At 36.7% G+C, this 26,840-nt stretch overlaps 1 protein-coding gene across 1 annotated transcript in view; it reads right to left on the minus strand.

The window, feature by feature from the left end:
• LOC145683649 (solute carrier organic anion transporter family member 74D-like) overlaps nt 1-26,840 on the minus strand; it is a 498,670-nt gene that overhangs the window by 462,997 nt on the left and 8,833 nt on the right. Inside the window, exons 2-4 of the mRNA XM_081754989.1 lie at nt 23,147-23,405; nt 3,223-3,453; nt 6-200 (exon numbers count right to left, since the gene is read on the minus strand). Of these exons, the coding sequence (XP_081611115.1) occupies nt 6-200; nt 3,223-3,453; nt 23,147-23,405 (685 nt within the window). The remainder of the gene's footprint in view (nt 1-5; nt 201-3,222; nt 3,454-23,146; nt 23,406-26,840) is intronic.

Genomic DNA, 26,840 nt, shown 5'->3' on the forward strand with positions numbered 1-26,840 from the left:
CTTACCTATAAGCATAGGCGACTTGTTTTTCTTACAGTTGTCATCCATGTATGAAACACCTAATGTCCAATAGACTGATGACCCAACTCCCATCATCACTTGCGCCACAAAGAATATCCCTGAAGATATTCCTGAAAAATTTCCTTCAGAACAATCCTCTGGGTCTTCATGTCCGTTTCCACACAAGGGCTCTTTGGTTTCTGTAAATACGCATAAAACATATGTTACAATATTGTACAGGAAATAGCTATTGCTTATCCCAGTGGTAAAACTGTCCACATTTAAATAAACCCTTTTCTTTAGCTTTTTATACGGTTATACCTCATACTAACATGAGGACTTTGAAACCAATATTTCAAAGCATAATCGTCCATGAGATAATGCGAAAAGTAATTAATGTTTCATTCTTCCCACAAGTGGACACACGACTACACGATATGGAACACTAAACGCCAATTTTCTGCTCCTGAAGCACATGTGTATTGCCACTGGTCTACACCCGAAAACTTTACGTATGAATGGATCCATCCAGATGAAACTATCTCTCACCAGTCCAACCAGTTGATTCCCTTCTGACATTACAGATTCCATGAACCAACAACAATAGTCTTTTCGAGCATCCATCACTTAAGATGACAGTTGGTGGATCGCTCGTAAGGTACAATTCTAAACATTTGAGCAAGGCTAGTGTGTGCACTGCGAAAGAAGAGCCCAGCATAGTTAAGAAGTTTTGCACTGACTTTATTGGACTCACAACATATGTAGCATGCAAAGAGATCAACTGTTCTTCTATTAACAAAATTTTCCGATCGCTTATTAGTGCATCTACTACACTGCTTCTTTAGTGAACCTTGCTGTACAGCCGCTTGATGAAGGATTTTCTTGGAACATTTATTCCATATTTCCCTTGTAGGTCCTCTAAATCAAAGTACTACTGCTGGACCGGTTCTGTTTCGCTGTGGCAAGGTATAGCTGATTGTAGCTTAGTTATTCAGTACCTATACTAACTCTGACATCATTTTCCCCATTATCCAATGGAATGATGCATTTTAAAATAATTTCATTAGTTTCAGTGGTCTGAAATTAATATGAAAAGTGCAGTCAGGACTTTACACATATTACCGGTGACTTCAACCTTCATCTATTCAAAATTCACTCAATAACCTCAGGCAGTGGAATTTACAGATGTTAACTCAATAGAAAATGTAAATAAATAATTGGAATAATAAACTTCCTGCAACACTCAGAATAAAAGGAAAATAATAGAGAAACAATAATGTACTTAGATGGTCCGTATATTACTACAAGTACGTATGAGGATTCTTTTTTCAAAACTCGATACAGTAAATTTTGAGAAACGAAGATATGCTTTTTTCTGGTATGCTTTTATGCTACCAATCCAGCTGTAGAATCAGAATTTTCAAATCTCGAAATATGCCGTGTGTATAGAATGCTAAATCATGAACGTTTTGTCAGAACTCGATAGAGGTCATGTACAATAAACACAAAAATGCAATTGTTGTAAAAAAGATGTTATGTGCTCTGTCGAGTTTTGAAAAAACCCTTCTTATATATAGCCTATTTATATGAGAAGTGGAGATCACAATAACAATAAACTGGGTTCAAAGAGCATTTGGCTCCAGTATGATATAACAAGTGATCATCATGTAAAATGAAGTTACAGTGCATTTGACATGAAAAGGAAGAGGTTACTTTGTGGAAACTTAATTCCGAATTCTCGTTTCTTAACACTATCACGGGGTTCAACAGGTAATATTATGCATAATAATATGCACAACTCTAAACATCTTTTGAACGACAAATTGGCTATTGCTGTCATGGAACAAACATTTGCATAGCCATCCCTGTATTTCACAATTTTATGATAATGATCTACGGGCTATATTCGCAGGAAACCTCTGTACACATTCAAGGGCGCCCATGTTGTGGTTTCCAAGGGGGGCAAGTATAAGTGACATTTCAAATTTTGCTGTAACTAATCTAAAAATGCTATTGGGTTTTCGATATTACCAAGTATAATTTCCTATTAGGAGTGGCAAGCGCCCCACCTTGCCTCCCTTGATGGGCGCCATTGTACACATTTTATGACTCCACTTTGTCCAAATCTATATCATTAGGTAGCACAAATGTGTTCTTTAGTTACAGAAGTAATTTAAACACATGTTGAATTCATGTTTACGTTTGTGAAAATGCAATCGAGCACTTTAGATGTTGTCCACATTTTAGAACTTCGAGAGGATTCCGGTTCTTATCATTTATATTTTAAAGATTTTTCGTACTAGTGTTTTTTGTGTGTATTGTTTATTATCAATACCTACAATACCAATATAATAAGTTCTAATACAATTCTGTATTTTTTATCTTTTAGAAAACGCGTTAACAAAAAAATCCAAATGTTAACAAAACGAGTTAGAAATATATATCTTTTCAAAAAATAAGTTTTATAATTTTCAAAAATGTCCTTATAATAAAAGCAGCTAAAGATTTTGTTTTCTATTAAACGTTTGATAAAGCAAAAATCCTACGGCTGCTGAGAAAAACCCACTGACAAGATATTATCCACAACAAACTTATTTGGACGGGAATCGAACAAAGGACTCCAGAGTTAAGCGCACTACCAATTTCCCCTGAGTTAGAGAAACTCGAATGGATGCAACGGTACCTGCAAACAGACCAGCCATCACTAGCATCAACCAAATAGATCGAGATGTAACTCTCATAGATGTAGTAGATCAATTCGGAGGACTCACAATATACATGCATTGATTATGAAAGTTAGCAAATACATGCATCAAAATCTGGCAGATGAAATCACAAAGATATACAAATGTCAGGAAGATACAGTAAGACATATCACTGTCTTTGCTATATATATTTTTCCTGAATACATTGTGATGTAACTGGGAAAGATAAACGCAAAACATCTTTTAACAAACCAACAAAAATCAATAACTCCAGACTTCTGAGAAAGAGAAAGAATTTTTCCAGCAATATGCACTTGCTAGAAATGGATGTCATATCGTTAAGTTGAAACTAGCTTAAACAAAAATATAGAAGTCATTATAATAATTTTCTTCATTCAAAAATGCTGCAGAAAACGTATAAATTGCTATGCAAACATAGATTTGCTTCACAGTCTGGTACACAAAATGCCTAATAATAATAAAAATAATAATAAATCTACTAATGTATCTCACTTACCTGTATCGTTGATGGATATATTCTGATATCTGGATCCGTATTCTAGAGTTAGCGCAAGAGCATCTTCTCCAGGGCCATACATCGCATGAGGAATAAGACGAAAATAACAACCAATTCCCATTAACATAGTGCCGAATGCTATCCAAAGGGGTTTATTTCCTCGTCCTCCGAGATAAGAAACAGTGAGTGAGAAACCAACGGCACCAAAATCCCATCCGCTTCCCACTAAACCTATTAAACAACAGTTTGTTTTATTATTACATATCACAATGTGGAGTCCGTAAAAAATACATAAACACCTTAATGAAAGAAACCTATATTTTGTTAGTATTAACTTAATTATACATCAAAGAAGAATACATTTTACAACAAAGCATAATATAAGTTCCTAAGTCTGTCTTACGTGCACATTGATTAGAGGACTTTTTAGCTACTTTGAAATCATTTGTAGAAAAAATCTCAATAGAACCAGGACCTACATAGATCTTCCGAATGTTTCTTTGTGCACATAAAAGGTGATACTAGTGTCTCAAACTAGACACTTGACAAAGCCGTGTAATTATCATGCGTGTTAAAGGTTTCGTTTCAAACTCACGCCAAAATGTAAGTAATCCGGTTACTTTATCGAATTCGTCCCCGATTGGTGGTTAGAGATGATGTGATTGTTCGGATTCGTTGCTGGAAGTCACGTGGTACTTTGGCGGAAAATTGAAATTTCGAGTCACCTTGTATGAGGCGGGAATTTTGAATTTGACCCCTGAGTCACGAGGTCTAAGACTGGAATTTTGAATATGTTTGTCTGGGTCCCTGGTCCTGCTGGTCATGGTCGTTGAGTGACCTATGTGTCGTACTCTTGGATGATATGTTATGAAGTCCTCGATATCTTGAAAAGTGTTTATGATAGGTCTTAGGACTTGTGCACGTATTATACGTCGTACCCGGATTAGTGATGTGAAGTGGAAAATTTTCAATTTCAGTAAATTTTCCCCTGAATTTTTCCGGAAAATTATCCGTTCTAAATAAATATCAGTGATCAAGCAACAATCGTCATTAAAATAGATTCACTTCACGTACAGAAATGTTAAAAAGTGAAAGATCGTTTTAAGAATCTGAAAATTTTCATGACCAAAAAAATGTCTGGTACTATGTAGGAACAAATGAAACAATTTTCCACGAATCGAAATTTTTTGTCGTGTATGGAAAAACTGAAAAACTTTTTATAAGTTGGGAAATTTTCATTTTGAAGCAAAAAGTGAAACAACTATTTATGTATGGAAAAGTTTTATTGCTCTGTAGAAACAAGTGAAAGGAATTTTCATGGACTGAAAAATTTTCATTATGATATGAAAACAAATGGAAAAAAACTTTTCCTAACCCGGACAATTTTGAATATTACATATAATGATGTTAGCCGTTTAGGTACCATTGTTCCCTTTTGGGAACAGCAACTTTTCAGCGTTCTAGCGTTGTATATTTTCTATATTTCTGCCTGACATTAAGTAGTATTATAAATGAATGAATTGTTGTTTTATTTGTCTTAATTTCACAACAATGTATTTTAAATAGTTTCTTTCGATTTTTTTACAATTGAAGTTTTCATGTTTTTCACATAAGGTTGCAACACTGCGTGCTTACGACGTAATATAAAAGTTGGCAAGACTGATTGTGGACAGTTGAGAGCTCAATGTGTGTACTTTTTTGTAGTGTGAGTGAACATGCGTTTGTGATCTTTGTTTGCTGTTGCGCAACTGATATATTTTAATGTTCCCATTTGGGAACATTGGTACGTAGCGTGTTCGTGTGAATATTTGTTCTCTAAAATAACGAAATGGCAAAGAAATTTCTTACGCTGGATGAAATAGTAGACACATTGGACACTGTGTGTTTCTACTGAGGAAACGGATGTTTGCATTCTCTCTTCAGATGAAGCAGGTGATATAACAGACGAGGAGCGCATAAATGAAGACGAATTAGTTCCTCTTATGCCTAAAACGTATGTGGAGAGTTGATAGTGGCAGTGAATAATCTCATCGATGACGCAAAATGAGCTTGAAAATATACTATCAACTTCATCATCTAAAAGGAAAGGGAAACAGTATGTGCCTAAGTGGAAAAATGTTGCGAAAACTTGCCTCAATCCCATTTCCAGTTCACCGGAAAAACTTGTGGTTTCTCATCCCATCTTGACGGTAGTTCTCCGATAGATATTTTCTTCAAGATTTTGCCCTCATCATACATTGAACACCTTGTTCAAATGTCTAATTTGTACGCACAGCAGAAGGGAGCTCCACATATAAATACATCATATAAACAGCTACTACAATTTTTTTTGTTTATTTCTTCTCAGCGGGTATCCTGTTCTTCCTTCTGAGAAGTCCTACTGGAGTATAGCAGACGACTTGTGTATAGCGATTGTGTCATCCGTAATGCCCAGAGCCCGTTTCGAACAAAGAAATATTTCCATATTGTTGACAATTCTAACTTACCAAAAGGTGACAAATTTGGGAAAATAAGACCTATATACGATGAGCTACAGAAGAACTTGCAGTAGTTTAATATCTCACCAATATCTGAGCATTGATGAAAGCATGGTTCCGTACTATGGGCATCACACCTGCAACATATTTATTAGAGGAAAACCAATCTGTTTAGGTTACAAAATATATTTTTTATGTTCTTCTGACGGTTATCCCTATGCAATGGACCCCTATGGTGGAAAAGACAATACTGCTGATAACGTTAGCGGGAATATTCCATTAGGAACGAGAGTTATGCGTAGTCTCACATCATAGAAAATAATGATCAGCACGAAGTCTTTTTCGATAATTTCTTTACGTCTTATGATGTTCTTTCAGAATAGGAGGAAAATGTGTTCGATCAACTGGGACAGTAAGAGATAATTGTGTTCAACAGTGTCCCGTGACTCCACAGAAAGAACTTGCTAGGAAGGAAAGAGGACAGTTTGACGTCAAAAGTGATGATAATGTGTGCTTTGTAAGGTCGAATGACAGTGCAGTTGTAACTGTTGGTTCAAACTGTCTTATACACTTGCCAGTAGGATTAGTGAGGAGATACTCTCGTGCACATAAAAAAAGGTTTCAATTATTAGTCTACAATTCGTTATTCAAAAGTACAATGAAGAAATGGGAGGTGTTGATGTTATGGATCGTCTTCTTTCATCATACAGTTCCAAACTCAGATCCAAGAAATGGTGGTGGAATCTTTTCAATAATGCACTCAATTTACCGATTGTTTTTTTTTTCCTGGAAATTGCATTGCGAATTGAATGCAAACAATGAACTCACACATCTACAGTTTTTGAGGGAAGATACCATGTGTCTTTCGCATCGGAAACATGACATCAATTAGGCCAGGTCCAAGATCGCATGTTCCTCTCGAAGCTCGAAACTCTGACACGCATTACATTTTGGATGCATAAGAAGGACGCTGTATAGTGTGCAAATCTAATACAAGAAAAATGTGTTTTCTTTGTCAAAAGAGATTACACCAGAAGTGATTTCAAAAGTGCCATGGGTTATAAGCATTTTTTCAAAGACCTGAAAAAACACTGTTAGCTTATGCTCAGCAAACTTCGTATGTGTAGTATTCGAATTGGAAAAACTTTTATTGTCAAACATAAATTCTTAAATTTCCAAACAAATACTAGCTATATAGAATTTACAAAAATACTACTAAATACATGTACATATATAAAGAGCAAATGAATAGAAAGATTAGTAAATACATATCTAAAATAAAAGCTCGTAGGTATTCAACTGTACTCATACGTAAAAACTCGAACCATCCAATATCTATTTACCCTCATATCTACTACAAATATAACAAGAGAAGAAATGTTAGAAATATTTGTATTTGCTGTGTGTAAAAACAATGTCTTACTTTACTTCTAAGTATTATTATGTGTAATGTGTAGGGAAGAAATGTAATTCGTATTTTGTATAATATTCGCGTATATATATATATATATATATATATATATATATATATATATATATATATATATATATATATATATATACACAGTGGCGGATCCAGGATATGATCAAGGGAGGGGCTAAACCATAGTTTGCCGTTTTATCTAGTGTAAACCAAGATTGAAGCCCATTTTATCCAGTGTAAACCTGAGCGTCAAGGGGGGGGGGCTATAGCCCCTATAGCCCTCCCCTTGGATCCGCCACTGTATATATATATATATATATATATATATATATATATATATATATATATATATATATATATATATATATATGCGTGTGTTTCTAGCAGTCATAGAAACGTAGTCTATATGAAATTGATTAACGTAATTAATTAATTACTTATAGAAAGTACTGTGAAAGTAAAACTAAGAAGACGCGAATTCTGCACACACGAGATACCAATGTTCCCAAAAGGGAACATCACGTCACAGGATGTTGGCACGTGGTACTCGACAAATCAAAACGGAAATTTAATTATGGGTGGAAAAAGGACAGAAATTGAAAATTTTGAAGAATTCGCACCAGTGGATCCATGTCCGGTCCTTAAACGGTTAGGTGGAAAATTTTCCACTTGATTTAGCTGCACCTTGAGTTATAAAATTGAATTCCTGTAGAGGAAAGTTAGACAGCAAATAATTATAATTTCCCAATTAGCTTTCGGGAACCGAATAATTTTCTAATATTTTGAGTTGACAATTAAAAACTTACATAGCCTCCCCCCTCTCTCTCTCTCTCTCTCTTTCTCTATGTGTGTGTGTATGTGAATTGCAGGGAACATATTGAGTTTGTAGAGCACAAATGTCCCACCCTATTTTGTTTAAAGTAACAAGAAAGCGAAACGAAACCTTTGTGAATTTATCAATTATTTCAAAAACAGAAAAACACCACTATTTCTTTAAATATACGCCTGCCTATGTAATGAGAAAAACTACATAAAAACATAAAAGATCCAGTTCCTTATGAAGATTATTTTTGTAACAGAAATTTAAAAGAAATGCTTTGATTTTATTGTGTTTAAAGCTATGAGAGAACATCACCTCACGAGTATTAAATTAACGAATTGAAGTTTTTGAAACATTTGTGCAGAAATGAAGAATCATTAGATTTTCACTTGATGAAACTTTTTTCAGACAATATTTATTACAAATAAATTTTACGGCTAAATAACGATGAAGGAATAAGTGGAGTATGTTTATATGAATCGAAACATTTTCTAGAAATTATGCTGGAAAACTTTCTGCAAAATTTTCCGTTTCAAAATTTTCCGGAAAATCTACATCACTGACCCGGTTACAAAAACATTCAAATTTAGGTTGTTCTGGATCAAGTTTATCTCATACAATAGCTTCTGCTACAAAGTACATGAGTTCATTGTTTTTCATAAAACACAGTACCGTAGTACATTCCGCTTAACTTTTGGGAGGAGGGCGATATATTAAACTCAATATCGAAAAAATATAATTGTTCTCTAGAACTACGTACATACCACTGTAGGTTTTAATAGTTCAACTTGCAACCTTCAATAGGTCAAAAGCATCAAACTAATGTTTTATATGTGTTTACCACATGGTCGGTTTTTGTTTAAAGTTATACTGCAATATATAATCATACGGCTGTATACAGGGGCCAATTGTTTCTCATAAGGCGTAGGTACCTTGTGCCTTTTTTTTATCAGATTTAGCGAGCGTATCTTTGATCACCTATAAAAATGAAAATTGCCCCAAAAATAATAAATATATAAACTGATTAATTTTCTCGAATTCTAAGGTATACGGTATACCTTTGCAAATTTGAGTGGCCTACGTTTCTTTTCAGGGGATAAATGAAAATTGTACTTAAACAATTCGTTTTGCCACGTTGCAGCTTTTGTCCTGGTTTATCTTCTAATATATTGCTTTATTACGTCATATGAACATATGAATATGTATATAGATTCATTCTGATTTCACCGGTCAGTGACATCATGGTGGGCCCTTCCCAAATTGTGACAGGTGTAGGTACATTGGCCCACCATTAAATTTGGGAATTGTCAAAGAGTAAAAATTGGCAAATGATGAGGCTCATTTTCTTTTATAGTGTGTGTGTACGTAGACGCACTCATCTTATACTTTATGAAGGGTATGTAGATTGTTTCAACGCTTAAATTTAAGAATTGTAAAACAATTTAAAATTTATCGTAAAACCATTCTAGATCAATGAATTGCAAAACTTAAAAGAGAATACATAAAAGGCAAGTGAGCCCTCTGCAATAACAAGGTAAGTGAAAAATGGAAGTTTTGGGTTACAAAGCTAATTAACAGGAGTAAATCTGAGTATATATGTCTATGGAGAAAAATAGTGTAGCACCTAGTCTGTGTTTTCGAGCATAAAATGCTGAATACCGAAAATGCGGAATAATAAAAAACGAAGGTGGAAAAGTGAACATTTACCTTTTTATTCTATAACCTAAAGAAATGGTGAAAAGAAAACGAGTGAAAAGAAAAGACAGTAGGAACACTTAACAACATGTGTGACAACGTATATTTATCGCAACACACGAGAATACAAAATATGAATAATCTGAGCATTGTATTCAACAAAATCCGGAAACTTCACTGTCCATTTCAGATTCAGAATCCTGAAACAGAGATACCCGCCCCCCTCCCTCCAAAAAAATCAGCAGTGCTACACACATTCTTGCAAAATGGCTTCTTGACAAGAGTAACATTAACAAATCGTAACAGAGCTTCCACATCCTTCTTCTCTGAATTCTTGATTCTCGGCTTGGCTGGTTTCTTGAGGAAGAACAGAATGGTGTCCGTGCTGTGGTGCCTGCACGGAATAAGTTTTTCCTCCTACACCACTATAGGTTTCCGAAACTGACACAAATCCATGTGGGTGGTTTTCATCCCCTTCCTCCTTGCTCGATTTACTAATAAATACGAAAACCGAATTCGGATTAGATATTCGAATTACAAATAATGACTTTTGATATTCAAATCCGAGATCTGAAATCCAATATGCAAATATTTTAATATCCGGATTTTTGACAGCACTGTTTGCATTTCCATATTAACATCGAAGAAAGAAACAAAATATTGAATTTCGCCCTGATTTTGCTACATTTCTTTGCCAGAGTTCACAATTTATCTTTCTCTTTCATTCCTTCCGCTCTTGTCATTCTGATTCGACTGCTTCGATTTTGTCCATTTCGAAACAAAATGGTCAAGTATGTCTCCATGCCAATGCGTTCAGTTGAAGGGACCCTTGAAAACAAAGTTACAAACGCGTCTCCTCGCCTCCGCGTACGTATCTGCCAGTGCTTGCTTCACTAGCCGCAGATAGTGGCGCCCTCTTTTATCCGCATCGAAAAACGGCGACTCGATGCAGATGAATAGTATTTTTCTCTCAACAGACTCTTCGAATATGCACTAGAAGTGACGGAAAAGGAAAGTCCACGCACCTTCTTTATCTATGTTTTACAAGGAATCGAGGTAACTCGACTTACCTTGCAATTGTAGAGCGCCCTTCAATTTAAATGAAATAAGACCATAAAACTTTAGGAATTAAACGAACACTTAAAAAAGAAGTAATAGAAGTTAAACAAAAGATCTCGCAAATTTATGTTGAGGAAAACTAGAGAACATAAATACCTATGAGAACCGTATAAGATAATGAGCAAGAAAGTTCAAACCTTTTTAAACTTTTTAAAAATCAGACGGAACACACAAAAGAATGGAAGGAAATAGAATAATATCTTAAGAACACCTTGTTATCAGTAGATAATCCACAAGAAGGTAAAGAAACTGACATACGACTAAGACTGGAAAAGAAAGAGATGAAGAGAAAATATTGTAAATTAAGAAATAATAAATAACAAAAGAAAAGCTAAAGAAGACGAAATTTGTAACAACTCTAATATTTCTTTACAGCAGATTTCAAAATGAAAATTCATTTTAAAAAATTTAAAAAATGTTAGAAAAAAAAGGTATGCAAAATATTATGTTGCACAGCCAGTGGAGAACTCTTCCGAGTCAAAGATACACGTTTCTGGGAAAATGACATAAATTTCGTTATTATATCAAAATCGCTTCCTGGAAGACTAGTATTTCTGCCATCTAGGGATTAATTTGTTTAGTTACGTTTATGCAAAAAATACCATCAAATAGAGCTGCTTCTTTCTCTCTATTCTCTTTTGAGCGTTGATAACTCAAAATTTCCATTCTTTGAGTCGTAACACTCTTCCACCGGGTGTGCGATATATATTTATTATTATTTGTTTTATTTCTTATTGTGTTATTTTTTTTTTTAACGTCCGTGTAAGGGATGGTAAACAGATTTCGACCTAGGAGAAGAATACCATTAAATTCGGTCCTGAGACCATTCAGAATAGCTGAATAGTAAACTTCATGTTTCTTTTTATCCTTCTCTCTTTTAACTATACAATATGGTGCCGAGATTTTGTTTGAGGACCTGCAATGCATTCTGTATATTTCATGCAAGCGAAAAGAAAGAATACGTTTTTTCTCCCCTGTATATTTTTTATTCAAGTGAAGCTGAACCACATAGTTATAATATAATTATAATTAACCTAATATAATTATGAATCAGAGTTTTGTCTTTCCGACTACCGTCACGAAAACGGTGCTTGAAGGAAACTCTCTGCGGGTAGTCTCTGCGCAAGCTAGAAATTCTAATTGAGAGATTTTAGCTATTTGGCTTTCGATCAGACCTTGATACGGTCATTTCCAAAAATTCGGACCCACAAAGAGCACTCCTCTTATCAAAGTAGGTAGAAATATCCCATTTTTAAAAGAAATTAAGCCCCGTTTAACCCTCATGTCTTGGTAGATACGAGTAAATGTCACACACTGTTTATTGTTGCTATATAAAGCTCTATCATTATGAGAACTTTAACCTTTATAAAATAGTACTAATAGGAGCAAATTTCTATAACTGCCGCTAGGAAAATACGGGGACTTGGTGGGTCAGTGGTAGTGCGCTAGTTTCTGGTGCTTCGATCCTAGGACAAATAAGTTTCTAGTGCAAAACATCACGTCTGTCCGTTTTTCTCCCCTGTTCTCCAATAACACATTCCGCCATTTCTTCCAACAGCATTTACGTGCTTTAATAATCCGTTTCCTTTAGCTTAAAGGTCGTAATTGTGGGACGTTAAATTGAGATAGTTCCTTTTTTTAATTTTTTTGTTATTTTATTTATTTATTCATTTACAGTTGCAAACAGTACAATATCGGCCCGTTCTGTTTTAGTTTCTTGAAGGGCTATATAAACCCTGACAAAACAATAGGCGCGAATGACCTATGTGGTTACTTTCCACTAAAACTAAGCAATCAATCTGGCAAGAGCATTTTGCTAAGATGATTCAAACTAAAATTAATTTGTGTAATCGCTAGCGCTGAAAGAGTTGTATACCATAAGAAAAGCCAGTTTCAATCAACTGCACCGAATTTCCAAAATTTATGTGGCTGCATATCAATGGCGGGACGTGTTATATGTTTCCAGAGAAGTCTCGATAATTGATTTGATTTATTTTTAGTTAAAATCTTATGACAATGTAATAAAAGGCTATGCTCTGATAAAGTAAAATATACCGGTACTATAAGGATAAGTTGGGGCTGTCCTAGCTCAGCGGTAAAAAGGCTGACTTAAACGCAATAGAAACGGTTTCAAACCCGGGTCCAAACTAAAAACCTTGTGGGTGAGAAGCACCGAATAGATTATTTGTGTGAGTACCGGAGGCCCGGAGGACCCACTTAGTAGGCGCCCATGATCTCAATAATCTCAATTCAGATTTTAAGAATTACTCTTTAACATTTTTCGCTAATCCCTAATGCTAGGACATTTTGGAGAAATGTCAAACACTGCATCGCTTCTAGCAAACTGTTGTGAACAAAGTAAATTTAACTGGCACCAGTCTGACTAGTAATGAAATAAATGAATTTAAGTTTTTGGAGACTATCTTTCGAAGAAAAATATTGATTTATTATTAACTGAAATTCACATAAAACTTAAAAAAGATGGACAGAGCGTAAATAAGTATACTCGATGGGATTTCGAAGAAAATATTCAACATCAATGGATGACATAATTCGAAAAATATCTGCAAAATTACTAAATGACACTGGATTACCAGACTGCAACTGATATCAATTTTGTTGAAGAGCTCCTCCGTGGCTAAGCAGTTAGCGTACGCGCCTTTGGCGTGGGAGACTCGGGTTCGATTCCCGGCGGGAGCTCATGTGGTTCGGATTCCACGTTAATCAGTAGGTCCACGTCTCATATAGCCTCGCTGCTGAAAGGGACGCTAAACTAAAATCAAATCAACTCAACTCAACTCAATTTTGTTGAAGCAGTTTTTCTCGCCATGATATATTGGACTCTAGCAGTTATGCATTGCTTAACCGTTTGAAACACATGTTACAATCGGATTTAAATTCGGCTACCAAAATTTATTAACGGCAGTACCATTGCATTCATAAAACGTTTTTGATGCATTATGCTAGATTTTCTTTCTCTTTTTTTAAGCAGCCTAGAACATAGATCTCATTACTGTGAATATTACATTCATTAAGATAAATTGAGAATTTGGTAAAAGGTAAATTAACTATTTCTTTGCAAATCTAATACAAATAAATTTTAAGATCATTTATTCCATTAACCGTCACATTTAAAGTATAGCATTTAAAGTATCTGTGATTTACAAGAGTAAGAAATGCTTCGTTGGAAATTTCTGTACAAACCATAGCTTTCCAGATTTGGGAAAAATGTTTAGGAACAGTTTTTTTTTTTTCAAAAATCAAATCGAGATTAGAGTTTCGATTACAATATATAGCTCAATGCATGAATTAGATTCACCTCTGTGGCGAAGTTATTCATTGCTCTCGTGAGTTGTAGTTGCAATGTGTGAAGATAACAAGTGCCTCATTCTGTATCTGCCTCCTCTAGACTAGTCTGTTCACTAGTCACAGAGGTCTGGAACTGGTTTCTTCAAACACCGGTGTTGTAGTAAGTCACTGGGGATTCATTCTGTATTGGTTTGCATCAATAAGTGAAGAGATAGCTGCCAAATTCCCACGTCGATAAGCTAACAGACCAGTCTTTTTTTTTTTACAGGCTAGCCTGAAGGACTAGCTGCCTTTCAGAGGGTTACGCCCTCTTTTAGGAACGAGATTGGCGGTTAACAATGGAATGAGTATGTTGGATGGGCTAAGTGATTTTAATCTTTATTAGCAGCAACATTTACATAAATAAATAATTTTGAAGGTGGAGACTTAAGGAATATTAATCCTTAACATTAGGTGCAGGTATAAACAAAAAGGAGAACAGAATACGGTATATTTTAAACAAATAAATTATAACAAAATGATAACAGTGCTTAGGTATAGCATTCATGATCTGTACAAGTATAGCTATGAGCGTGAGAGATGTGGTGAGGTGCATTCACAGGACAACACATGGGTGATGTTAATTAGACAAATGAAGTTATCTTCAGCCTAGGGGCTGCTCTAGGCAACGATGAAGACGAATGAGGCCCATGTTAGTAAATAATGATAATCACTGTGCTGGAAATGATGGATGAATGAGAGGAAGATGTTCATGAATGACGTAATCTGTGATGATAAGTAAGGCGGGATCAAACGGTGGTAGAGTGTAGTGATATAGCGTGAAGAGAAGCGAAAGTGGAGGATGATAATAACGGTGAGGTGTTGGGTGAAGTGCTAAATATCGCATTGTATCCTGTAGTAAAGGATGTCGTGTTTCGAAGCCTTTGGTGATGAATGTTAGCCGCAGCTTTTCAAGGTAATATTGTAAAGTCGGAAAAGTGATTTTGCGGTATAGATCCTGTGTAGGACTAGGCAGCTTAATGCGGAACGCTGTACGGAAAGCATGGCGTTCTAGAATTAAAACTTTATTGTAGAACTTAGTTGGGGCAGCTATCCAAGCAGTAAACCCATATGTAAGGACAGGTCGTAAGAAAACCTTGTAGGTATTTAGGATGGTGTGTGCTTTAAGGCCCTAGGTGGTACCAGTCAATCGTTTCAGGAGGTTGAGTCTATTATAAGCTTTAGTGGTAATGGTTTTCAGGTGTTGCGACCAAGTAAGGTGGTGATCATAAGTAATTCCCAGATATGTGACAGTGTTACTGATTTGAATAGGCACCCCATCAACATTCAGAGAGAGATTGCGTGGGTTTCGGCAGACTTTGGAAGTTCTTCTAGGTGGTAAGAATACGATGGCTTGTGTTTTGGCTGCGTTAATACTAAGCCGCCACTGAACGCACCAGGTGTAAAAGCGATCGATAGCTGTTTGTAAGAGAATGTTAAGCTGCTGGATAGTTGTTCCAAGTGCGAGAAGCGCCGTGTCATCCGCATATTGGAAAAGATGAACCTTATCTGTCAGTCGGGGCATATCAGCTACATACAGCAGGTATAGTAAAGGAGACAGGGCTGACCCTTGTGGTACTCCAGAGAACAGAAAGGTAGGATGTGACAAACTGCCTCGTACTGAGATATAGGTGATACGATTTGTGATGAAATGGTAAATAAGACGAATGTAGGAGATAGGAAGCTGAAAGTGCAGAAGTTTGTATATGAGCCCATGGTGCCAGACTTTATCGAATGCTTTCTCCAAATCAAATAATACTAAGCAGGAAGGATTGGCTGAATTATAGTGCTGAGTAATGAGGGTTGTGAGACGAAGTAGTTGATCATTGATAGAGAAAGCTGGTCGAAAACCTGCTTCTGTGATTGGAAGTAGGCCGTGATCTGAGATGAAGATGTGTAGTCGTTTAACCAGGATACGTTCCAGGATCTTACTGAATGTGGAAGTGAGTTGAACAGGCCTATAGGATGCAACATTCTGGGGAGGTTTATTTGGTTTAGGAAACATTAGCGTCTTAGATGTTTTTCAAGCTAAAGGAAAGAAGCCAGTGTGCAATATGAATGTATAGATATTCGCAAGAAGAAGTAATAGTAAAAAAGGACATTCCTTGATGTGTCGATACGTCACGTTATCTAGGCCAGGTGCAGTATTTCTTTTATTATGGAGAACTAGAGATATTTCGTGAGTGGTGATTGGGGCGGACACAGCAATATTAGGCGGTAAAACATGAGTAGTATGTGGTTGCAGTTGTGGTGATGAAATATTGAGTCTGTCTGCGGGATGAGGTGCTTTTTCAATTGGCGGTGTGAAGATTTCTTGGAGGTGATCTGCAAAAGCATTCGCCTTATCGCTATCGGTACTAACAAGTGTGTCACCCAATAAAATGGGATAGGGTGTAGTAGAGAATTTGCCACACAGTGCATTGAAGCGAGCCCAGAATTTAGTAGGATGCGATGTTTCAGACAGAGTGTTGCATGTCTTCACCCAGCACCGGAGCTTATAAGCTTTGATGTAATTGTGCACTGTATGTTGTAGTTGTTTGTGATGTCGGAGTGCTTCTAGGTTGCGAGTGTGGAGATAGTCTCGATAGAGCTGACGGGAACGTTTGATCATGGAGAGATATTGTGGCGGAAGTTTAGGCTGATATGGAACGGATTGTGTTGTTGGAATATACAAGTTGCTGGCTTCCTGAATTGCGGATGTAATGCGATCGACAGTCTGGTATAATTCGTCACTTGTGGCGGGTTCTGTTAGATTACTGGTAAGATCTGAAATATGCGAACGATATTGATCCCATTTAGCTTTATCGTAGCGCAAGCTGACTCGAACTGGTAAAGAGGAACGTGGTGTGGCTGAGTATGGTTTGTAGACAAGCTTGATGGGTGCATGATCACTACCAAGAAGATCAAGAATTTCTATAGTGCAATGTGAGACAAGATTTGAGGAGGTAATGACTATGTCAGGTTTGGTGTTTGAGGTTGGGCGTGTAGCTTGTGGAAGATCTAGAATTATCCCTGTAGTGTGGGTCGTTATGAAGTTAATGAAATTTGTCCGGTCACCATTGCTGCGGCTGTGCATATTAAAATCGGCCATAATGATGTATCTATTGAAAGTATTGGAAATATATTGAACGAACTGCTGAGGTAATGGATGATTTGGTCTGATATATACAGTAGGGCGTGTCGATTTTTTCAATTTTCAAAATCCTGATATGAGGGATGCTAAACAGTTGAGACCTGACATTGTATTTCGAAGCATATATTTACAAATTCGATATATTGTTGTTTTGCTAGGTAAATATCAGTCCAAAGTTTTGTCATTTTTGATCTTTTTTTACAAATTTAATTTTGTTGTTCATAGATGGCGCCAGCGTTGTATTTAATTTATTAAGCAGAAATACATGCTTGTTAAGATTAGTTTTATCTATTTGCACATTGCAGAAATACAGTTTTAATATTATTTCAAATTTATATTCTACAATCATTAAATTAGATACATTTTGAATTTTAAACGGGTGCTAAAGTTTTCACATTTATTATATGGTTAACTCCAAGGGTATAAGATTAAGAGCTTCAAATTTGAGTTGAGTTGATTTTAGTTTAGCGTCCCTTTCAGCAGCGAGGCTATATGAGACGTGGACCTACTGATTAACGTGGAATCCGAACCACATGAGCTCCCGCCGGGAATCGAACCCGGGTCTCCCACGCCAAAGGCGCGTACGCTAACCGCTTAGCCACGGAGGAGCTCAGCTTCAAATTTGAGTCTGTAAACTTCTTCAACTACTTTTTATATTAACATCGTGGTTTCTTGATGTTTCTTTAAAATGACTTCTAAGACAAAAACAAAACGTAATACATTTACACATAGGAGTAATTTGATTGGAACCAGCAGAGAATTGTTACCCTCTGAACTTCCCCTCATTAAGCTATGTTGTCATGCAGAGCATTTGGTATGGTGTCGGCTTACGTGTCACAGCTGCCATATCTACTGCCGACCTTATGGATGTTGGCTTGATGACCGACAAAGACCAACGGCTTGTGATTGATCACAATAAAGTGAAGAGAGCACAAGAAAAAAATAATGAAATCCGTGGACCAAGAATTTGATGAGTTCTCTCAACAAGGTATAATCGACTGTATCTTCTTTGACGGCCGTGAAGATATTACGAACGCTATGTTGGTAGCAGAAAATTCAAATCACAAGTTCCCTGGGATTATATGAGAACAACAATATTCTGTTTACGCCAGAATATCGGTGGACGCCAGGTGGACGCTAGCTTTATCATTTCACTCCTCAGAAAGATTGTGACAATAAAAAGCAAGCTGAAATTTTTGCTGATAATCTTGAAGATTTTAGGACATTGATAAAATCTTAAAAGCAATTGGAGGTGATTCTACCAACGTCAACACTGGTTGGGAAGGTCGTACTATGCATTGGATATAGTCAAACTCGGTCGTAAGCTAAATTGGTTAATGTGTGCTCTTCACACCAGCGGGTTTCCTTTGTGACACTTAATCACAACACTGGATGGCATAATTTTGACTAGCAGTCAGTGGAAAGATACTATTGGAGGTATGCTAGACACAGTTACTGGACTTGAAATCAATCCTTCATAGCTAAAACTTCCAATTGGAGAGCCTCTTATTGCGCTGAGTGAAAATATCGTAAAAGATTTATCTACAGATCAAGCATACGGATATCAGATTACACAGGCCATTCTCACTGGAAAAGCTGCATGGGATCTGACGCTTCTTGAAATTGGTCCAGTAAGTCATTCAAGATAGTTGACTACTGCAAATAGACTACGTCGTTTGTGGATTTTTAAACATGAACTTAACGTCAAATATCCCATAAATCTTAGGCGGATAGTGAAATACATTGTCACTGTCTATTACCCTGCTGGTTCAACATCAAAGTCAAGCATTGCTGGGAAAAGGGTCACGCCACATCTTGTTTCAACTGCAGTGACTTAATATGCAGAAGAAGATTGTTGTGGATGCTGTACTTCAAAAGATACTTAACTTGAGAAGTGAGGCAGTACAAGGAAATCTCTCCGTACGTCCAAGTAAAACACCTGCTATCGACCCCAATGCCTCGTTCGTGCTAGAGATGATCGACTGGTCTAAACGTGTTTATGAACCTCCCTTGACATGCAAACTTTCAACGTAGTAGTAAAGAAATTTGTAGACTTCCGAAGAAAGTACCACAGTGGCCATATCACGCTCAATCTACAGAAAGGTGTGTGAAGCAAGTTACATAGGTAGCAGCAAAAAGTCTATACGCATGAGAAACGTGAGGGGTACATGATAGTTCAAGAAGCAAGTCCACAGTTGATGTCCGAAAATGAATCAAAACAGGACATAATGGAACTTGTTTTGTGAATAAGTTGTGCGTTAATAGTATTGCTTACTTGTTGCTGTTTCTTGAATACATTTGTGTTAAATAAAACAAAGACAGCTTTATCACAAAATGTAACACAAATGTAGCATATATATAGTAGTAAGTAAGAAGTGTATGAACTGTATGATGCAGCAGTTAGAAAATAATTCATTATAATGAAAATTAGCAGTTTCTTAATGTGGTTGAGTAAGGTATTTTTAAAATCAATGAAAAATGTGTTTCTCAAGATTTGTAACAGAAGCTACACATTTCAAACATGGAGAATGTTACATGTTTTTAGTAAAACAATTAGAAAGATAATAGTACGTAATCAAAATAATGCCTGTTCTTAGTAACTGCAATGCAATAATATAAAGTCTAAATACAGTAATTCAATACGTACGTCTATGTATGCAGAAATTTTATTGTTTTCTTAAAGTATTGGTTATATATTCTTTCTTACTATACCTCTAGCTTTATTAATATGTTTGATGATCAATAAAATGTTGCATATGGAAAAATAATTTATTTTATAGCATTGCATGGCATTTTCGAAAGTATTTCAGTATGAAATTCCGAAAACTGCTCTTTTGCTATATTTAAATCTTGATTTACCTAGCTAGAATTTCTTTAATCACAAAACTAAGTACGGATTTGAATTTCTCATACCAAAAAACATACTTTTAAGACCCCTCATTATGAAAAATTGCAAAACGTATATTTCACCCTCAAAAATGACACGCCCTAATATACAGTTGCTAAGGTGATGACGATATTTTTGAAATAAACTGTGGCAAGGAGATGTTCGGGAAGAGCTGTTGCTGTATACTGATGCTGGCGATAAGGAATGTGAGGGGAAATTCCTATGGCTACTCGCCCATTGGCTCGAAGTGCAGGTACCGGATTTGCAGAATGTAACATGGTATAGCGTGGTAAACGGCAAGTACGAGAGTTTGTTAGAAAGGTTTCATTGAGTAAGAAACATGTAACACGTTCCTCAAGAGGAAGCTGTTCGAATAAAACTTTGTGTTTTGGTAGTGATCGGATGTTCAGAAAGAGGAAAGTTAGAGCCATGACGTTAAACGAGTGAACTAGCATGGGATTTATGAAAATGAACAGTATTGCCGGAATAGGTTGCAGTAAAATTAATATGAAAAGTGGTTCTTGCTGCAAGAATCATTTGTTGTAACATATGAGGCCTAATGAAGGGATGTATATTTTGCAAAGCTAGTGTTAGAAACGTCAATAGCTGGTCTAATGATACTGGAGCGTCAATCGGATGTGGATTGGTTTGAGCTGGTGCCGGCGGTCGCAATGGAACAACGAGCTCGGATGATCCTGAATAGGGTCCGGCTTTGCCTTACACTTGTAGCTGTAGGCCGGATGTTGTTCGTTACAAGTGGCGCATTTTGGTGGCAATTGCAAGTTGTTACAAGTCCGGGTGTCAGGTGGACCAGCACAGTAGCCACATTTACTTGAACTTTTACAATCGGACGTATGATGGGAATTGTAGACCTGGCAACGTTCACAGCGGACTGGCATAGGTACTGGTGTTCGAGATGGTTCTACTCTGTGCTTGTGGTTGTAAATGTATGCACCTGATGCTAGTAACTCATCAATGGTGTCTTGATGGTTTGTAAGCACACGGACCATATAGGTAGGCCCGTTATCATTTCGAATGCGTATGACTTTCGTAATGGTGTGGCCCTCGAGCTTGAGCTCCTCTTGGACTTCTTCATCTGTATAAGATGGGTCAACCCCCCGAATAACGACAGATAGCAATGGTAATCGTTTCGGAGGTGGAGGCTGCTTACGTGTAGAGGAATTGAGCGACTGAATTTTCGCATTTGGACCAAAAGTATCAATAGGCACTTTGTTTTTTATTGTAGTGAGCAGAGTTGGATCCGGAGTTTTTAAGATGATGCCATTCCTCGTATGGACGATTTCTGAAATAGCTGCTCGAGGGAGATACTTGCGTAGTTGTATGGCAACAAACTTCGCATTGCTGAATTTTATGTCGAAATTAGTAAGCAACATGGAATGAACTGGAGGTGGAGTGGATCCGTCAGAATGATTTGTAGTTATGTCCATTGGAACTTGGTTAAGATCTGAAGTAGAAGCAAGATGTTGCTTTTTCGAAGGTGGAGATTGTTGAAGACGTTCTGCGTAACTGTCTGTATGTTCTGATGGATGTGGCGATCTGCTGCGGACAGAACCAGAAGAGATGACTGAAGTTGCAGAGGCAACTGAGGCTTGAGAACCTCGCCGCTGCTGAGATTTGCTAATATTGGAAGAAGTGTGATTCGGATCCTTGCGAGTCCTGCCCACCAGTCTTCCTGCTGTGCCAATATATCAAGAATTCAGTACTATGACTTTTGGTAATTGAAAAGTTCCACTACACTTCAACAATAACATTGTAACGTAATAGTCCCAATAAATATTTCTGTATTTATTTTGTATAAGAAATATATTGTAAGAGCGCAGTGATTAAAACTCTGCACAGAGAGACATAATCTAATTTATGCTGGTCTGTGTCTGAAGTGTGCTGCCATTTTGTGGGCAAAGACAGTACTAGAGTCGGAGCTAAACCGTGCCGTGCCGATTACACCTTACTTTGGATTTAGCAGGTAAGACGTAGGGTTAGGATAATTACTTACGTCTCATAGAGGTCGTAATCTATAATGTTATAACTAAATTCTTTTTATAATAATATGTAAAGGGGAAAGGAAGTTCCATCGTACTATTCCGGCATAAAAAGGCCTCATTTAAAAATATATATTTGGTCTTATTAACTTTCCAAAATATTGTAACTTGTCACGAGTCCATTTGCATATGAATCATTTGTGCTCACCTTCTTATTTTATTTCAAGTGTTGTTTCTAGTATTAAGTATAAAGGAAATTTATGGTTAAGAATTATTCAAAGGATACGTTATCTAAATTACTATTTCGGAACTTCATTATTATATATTACTTGTTGTTGATACGCACGAACAGACTATTTGTTATTCAACGTATAAGAAAAATCATTCTTTTACTTGTTAATAAACTTGTTGATTTTTCAATTTCGTATTATACTTCACACGATATATACTTATTAGACCCGTGCTGGCTTCCGTCATATTTACTAGAAGTTCTGCACTTTACAACATCTACTGTCTAAAATCGAATCTGAACCACTGTGGTTCATTCATCGAGAATTGAATCCGGAAGCTCTAGCATTGAGGACACACGCATTAGTCACTAGGCTAATGAGAAAGGCTTACAGAAAGTTGATGTATTTATACTATGAAAGGGCTTAAAGATAATGGTTAAATCTCTCGTTTTCCAATCGAGAGATTCCCAGTTCTAATCTGGTGGTTGCTGGTCAGGCCTCTACGGATTAGGTAGAGTTCTCCCTCAGTTTGATTATACGAATGTTGGGATAGAACTTTACATATACATAGATGGTTTCAGTCTTCAATGGCCGTAGCATTAACTAAATGAAATCAACCATTTTTATTATATTGATGATTCAAATACCGTGGATCTTTATAAGTTAAAACACTGTTATAATAACATATTTCTAGCATTAGCAACCTGACTTTTTTGCACTTAATGTTCTAAGCTAAAGACCGAAATCTTAAAAGTGAAAGCAACAGCTCATTAAATTACAATATCTACTTACCTGACATTCTGCTGGGGATCTTAAACCTCTTTTCCGTTGTTGACAGTGTTGCAACGAAATACGATCCAAGAGCAAATTGAGCCAACCCTGTTAGACCATAAATGAGAACATATGTCTTTTTACTAGCCAAAGGTTGCAACCAGGAGAAACGGAAGATCCAAAATCCGCATGACGTTTCTTTATTAATGTAATCCTTACGATTATTGGTAGGTTTGGAGCACAGATCCCCATCTGGCGTCGATAACAGGGCTGTGGCATTCTAAATTGATAAGAAAAAGATATGAAAATTCACAAACAGCGAGCAATGTTAGCACCATCTATTTAACAAATAAGTCAAATAAGAACTACGTGACTTAAAAGTCTAGAAGTTATTACATAGATAAAAACGATGAAAGGCGAAAAAAAAAAAGAAATTGATAACCATCTGTTTTACAAGTAAATAAATTAACAATTGTGTGTCTATAAGTTCTGCAACTTATTTAAGTTTAATTCACACATAGTGAGCCGACCCTATGCTGTGCTGTGGTACACAAAGTTTCTTTTCGGACTTCGATATTGAAAATGCAATAAGTTACCTTTTTAAATTCATACATGACGTGACGTGCATGTACCGTTCCCATCCTATGCCGTGCCGCAACAGGCCACCTTGAAGAAGCATACATTAAATAGATGCAAATGAAATGTACGGTTTAACGTTTGGAAGGAAACCATTCCTTGTAACGCAACCAATATATAGCCCGAAGTCACATATACGATGTGACTATCTCCGTACATATTCACAAAACAAATTGTCTAAGATGTCCGGTCAGTCAAGAGGCAGTATGTTGTTGAGCAGGGTCATAAGTAAAACGTGTGGTGGTCTTAACTTATACAACTTTGATTCAATAGTAGAAAATGGGATATAAATAGCAACTATTAAATTCTCCGTTATCCGTGAAGATGTTAACGAGTTTACCCCATTAACGAACTCTGTCGTCGGTTCAGCTGTTTATTGCAAAAATAAATAAATAAATAAATAAATAAATAAATAATTAACTTTAATTTAAGAGTTATCGAGTGGAGTATTGCAGGGGCATATTGGCCTTACAATCTTATAAGTATGATTTCCGCAATACTAATAATAGTGATAACGATTATTTAACTGCCATCTAGTATTTGGACTTCCAAAATCTTCCAGTTTAACGTCCCGTGATTATGACTGTTAGGGTGAGGGAGAGATATGATTAAGGCAAGTGAATGATGATAGAAGAAATGGTGGAATGAACATGTGGAAGAAAGGGGAGTATCCTGAAAAAAATACAGACACGATGTTCTCCACCACAAAACTTACTTGAACGTGGATCGAACTAGGGATGGGCACGAGTCGAGTTTTCTGACTCGCTCGTTTAGCTCGTTTTGACTCGCTTTGAAATCATTGCCTGATTAGACATGAAAGAGAAAGCTATGAGAAAGTAAGCAGTAATGTGGAATATTTTTAGTGCTGCTCACGAGATGGGACACTGCGCGCATCTCATCTTGTCTCGATTAACAAGTTGACAACGGATTTTCTATAACGAGACAACCACAAATGTCGTGAACACCAATATAAGTATATACTGTAGTCCTTATCAATAAGGCTGAGAGCTGCATGGTCGAAGTTTCGAGCTCAAGCAGAAGTCCGGTTCAACTGAGTGAACAGCTCGAGTCGGTTCAGTTGAAATGATGCACCGACTCGGCTCAGGTGAGCCATCGGCTCGAGCCGAGTCGGTTTGGTGAGCTGTTGACTTAGCTCAGTAGTGAACGAGCTGTGAGCCGAGCCGCTCGAGCCGTTGGAAATCCTACACATTGGCCGAGAAGTTCGAACATGTTTGGGCGGGGCCCTCTAACTTTTAACAATTCTTGGCTCGAGCCGGATATTTGCTCCTCCGGAACTCAAACCCAGTACCTCGTGAACGACTCCTAGACCCCTAGACTTCACGAGGTCAGCAGTCAACTATTGTTAGTATTCAGATACAAACCGCCTAACTTTCATGTTTATACACGGTATTGTTATAATAATAATAATAATAATAATAATAATAATAATAATAATAATAATAATAATAATAATAATAATAATAAGTTGTAGTATTGTAGTAAGTACCATTGATAATAATTATGTTGTCTATGTAGGAGTGAAGAAAGTATTTGAAACTACATACAGAATTAAGCTCGATTTGGCTCGTTTTGTCTCGACTCGAGTCAAATTCGAGTCGAGCTGAAAGAAATCTTTCGAGTCGAGCTCAAAAATGTCTGTTTCGAGTCGAGCCTAGTTTCAATGAAAACTCGCTCGAATACGCTCGTGCCCATCCCTAGATCGAACCCTAGATATCCTGTGCCAGAGGTGTAGTTTCTAGAATCGATAAAGCGTCAGAACAATGGGTTCCTTCTGCATCTTTCATCTATTCAAAGAGGAGATGACAGAAATTTACCATTTTCGATTTCAATCTTGATCATGATTGAGCAGAAACGGCAAACTCTAATGAGAAGAGTGTTCTCTCTTCCTATTCTTTTCTCGATTCAGCTTTCCAAACATACACTTTAAAAATATAAAAGAGCATTTAAACACTTTTAGTATAAATATTGAGGAAAATGAAATAAAATGAAATGAAATGAAATCTTTGAGTTTTACGTCCCATGGTTATGCCGGTTAGGCTAAAGGAGACGGTGATGATGAGAAATGAGTGAAATGGTGGAATGAAGAAAGTGGGAGGAAACGGGAGTACCCCGAGAAAACCCACGAGCACGGTGTTTGTCCACCACAAAGTCCACACGGCGCGAGCTGGGATCGACCCAACGACCCCAAGCAGCGGAGGTGAACGCTCTACCACTGAGCCACCGCACCCCCATAGATATTGAGGGGTAAATATATCAAGTGTGTGTTTATAAAGTGTGCTTTAAGTGTTCAAAAGTGTTCATTCTGTGAAACAGTGTACCGTAGTATGACATATTTGAAACACTTCTTCTCGGCAAACAGTTCGGAAACAAAGTGATGACATACATTTTCCACATTTTGTAAGTACATCTGGGACATTCTTGGACAACACAGTATCTACAAGGGGTGAATATGTGTCATCTAGACGTGTTCAAAGAGTGTGGGTAATGTGTACAGTGCCCTACTGTGTCTAAAGGTAGTTTCTTTATTTTTTGCAGTATAGATATCATTTCCATCTGTATCTCTCAACTAAAATTCAGTAACAGAAACCCACTGCCACTTCCGGTTTTTCAATATTGATCTACACGGTGCAAAAACAGTGAAAGAATAGTAGGTTAATTACCCAAACCGGAAGAGGTGGAAAAGAACTATTTCAGATTTTGAGGCTGGTTGTCATATTAATACAAATGATAGTAGATAGTGAGAAGCAGTTTTCTGAAATGGATTCAACCGTAGGATTTGATTTCTTCTCCGATATGATTCGTCTATTGAGACCACAAGTGATAGAATTATACAACCACTTCCGGTTTCAATATTGATTTCCATAATAGTAATAATTGTAAGACATAGCAAGAAACTGCATTGATAAAGATTCAGCATCCAAAGAACAAATTCCATCTCGGACCTTGCATCTCTATCGCAACTCAAAGCAATAATTTACTACTTCCGGTTTTAGTATTGAATTTGCGATGTTTAGAAGTCTGCTGTTATTTCAACTTGAAAGACACCCTTATTTTTTAT

This window comes from Thermobia domestica, chromosome 4, assembly GCF_964235325.1.
Source record: "Thermobia domestica chromosome 4, izTheDome1.hap1.1, whole genome shotgun sequence".
Lineage (NCBI taxonomy): Eukaryota > Metazoa > Arthropoda > Insecta > Zygentoma > Lepismatidae > Thermobia > Thermobia domestica.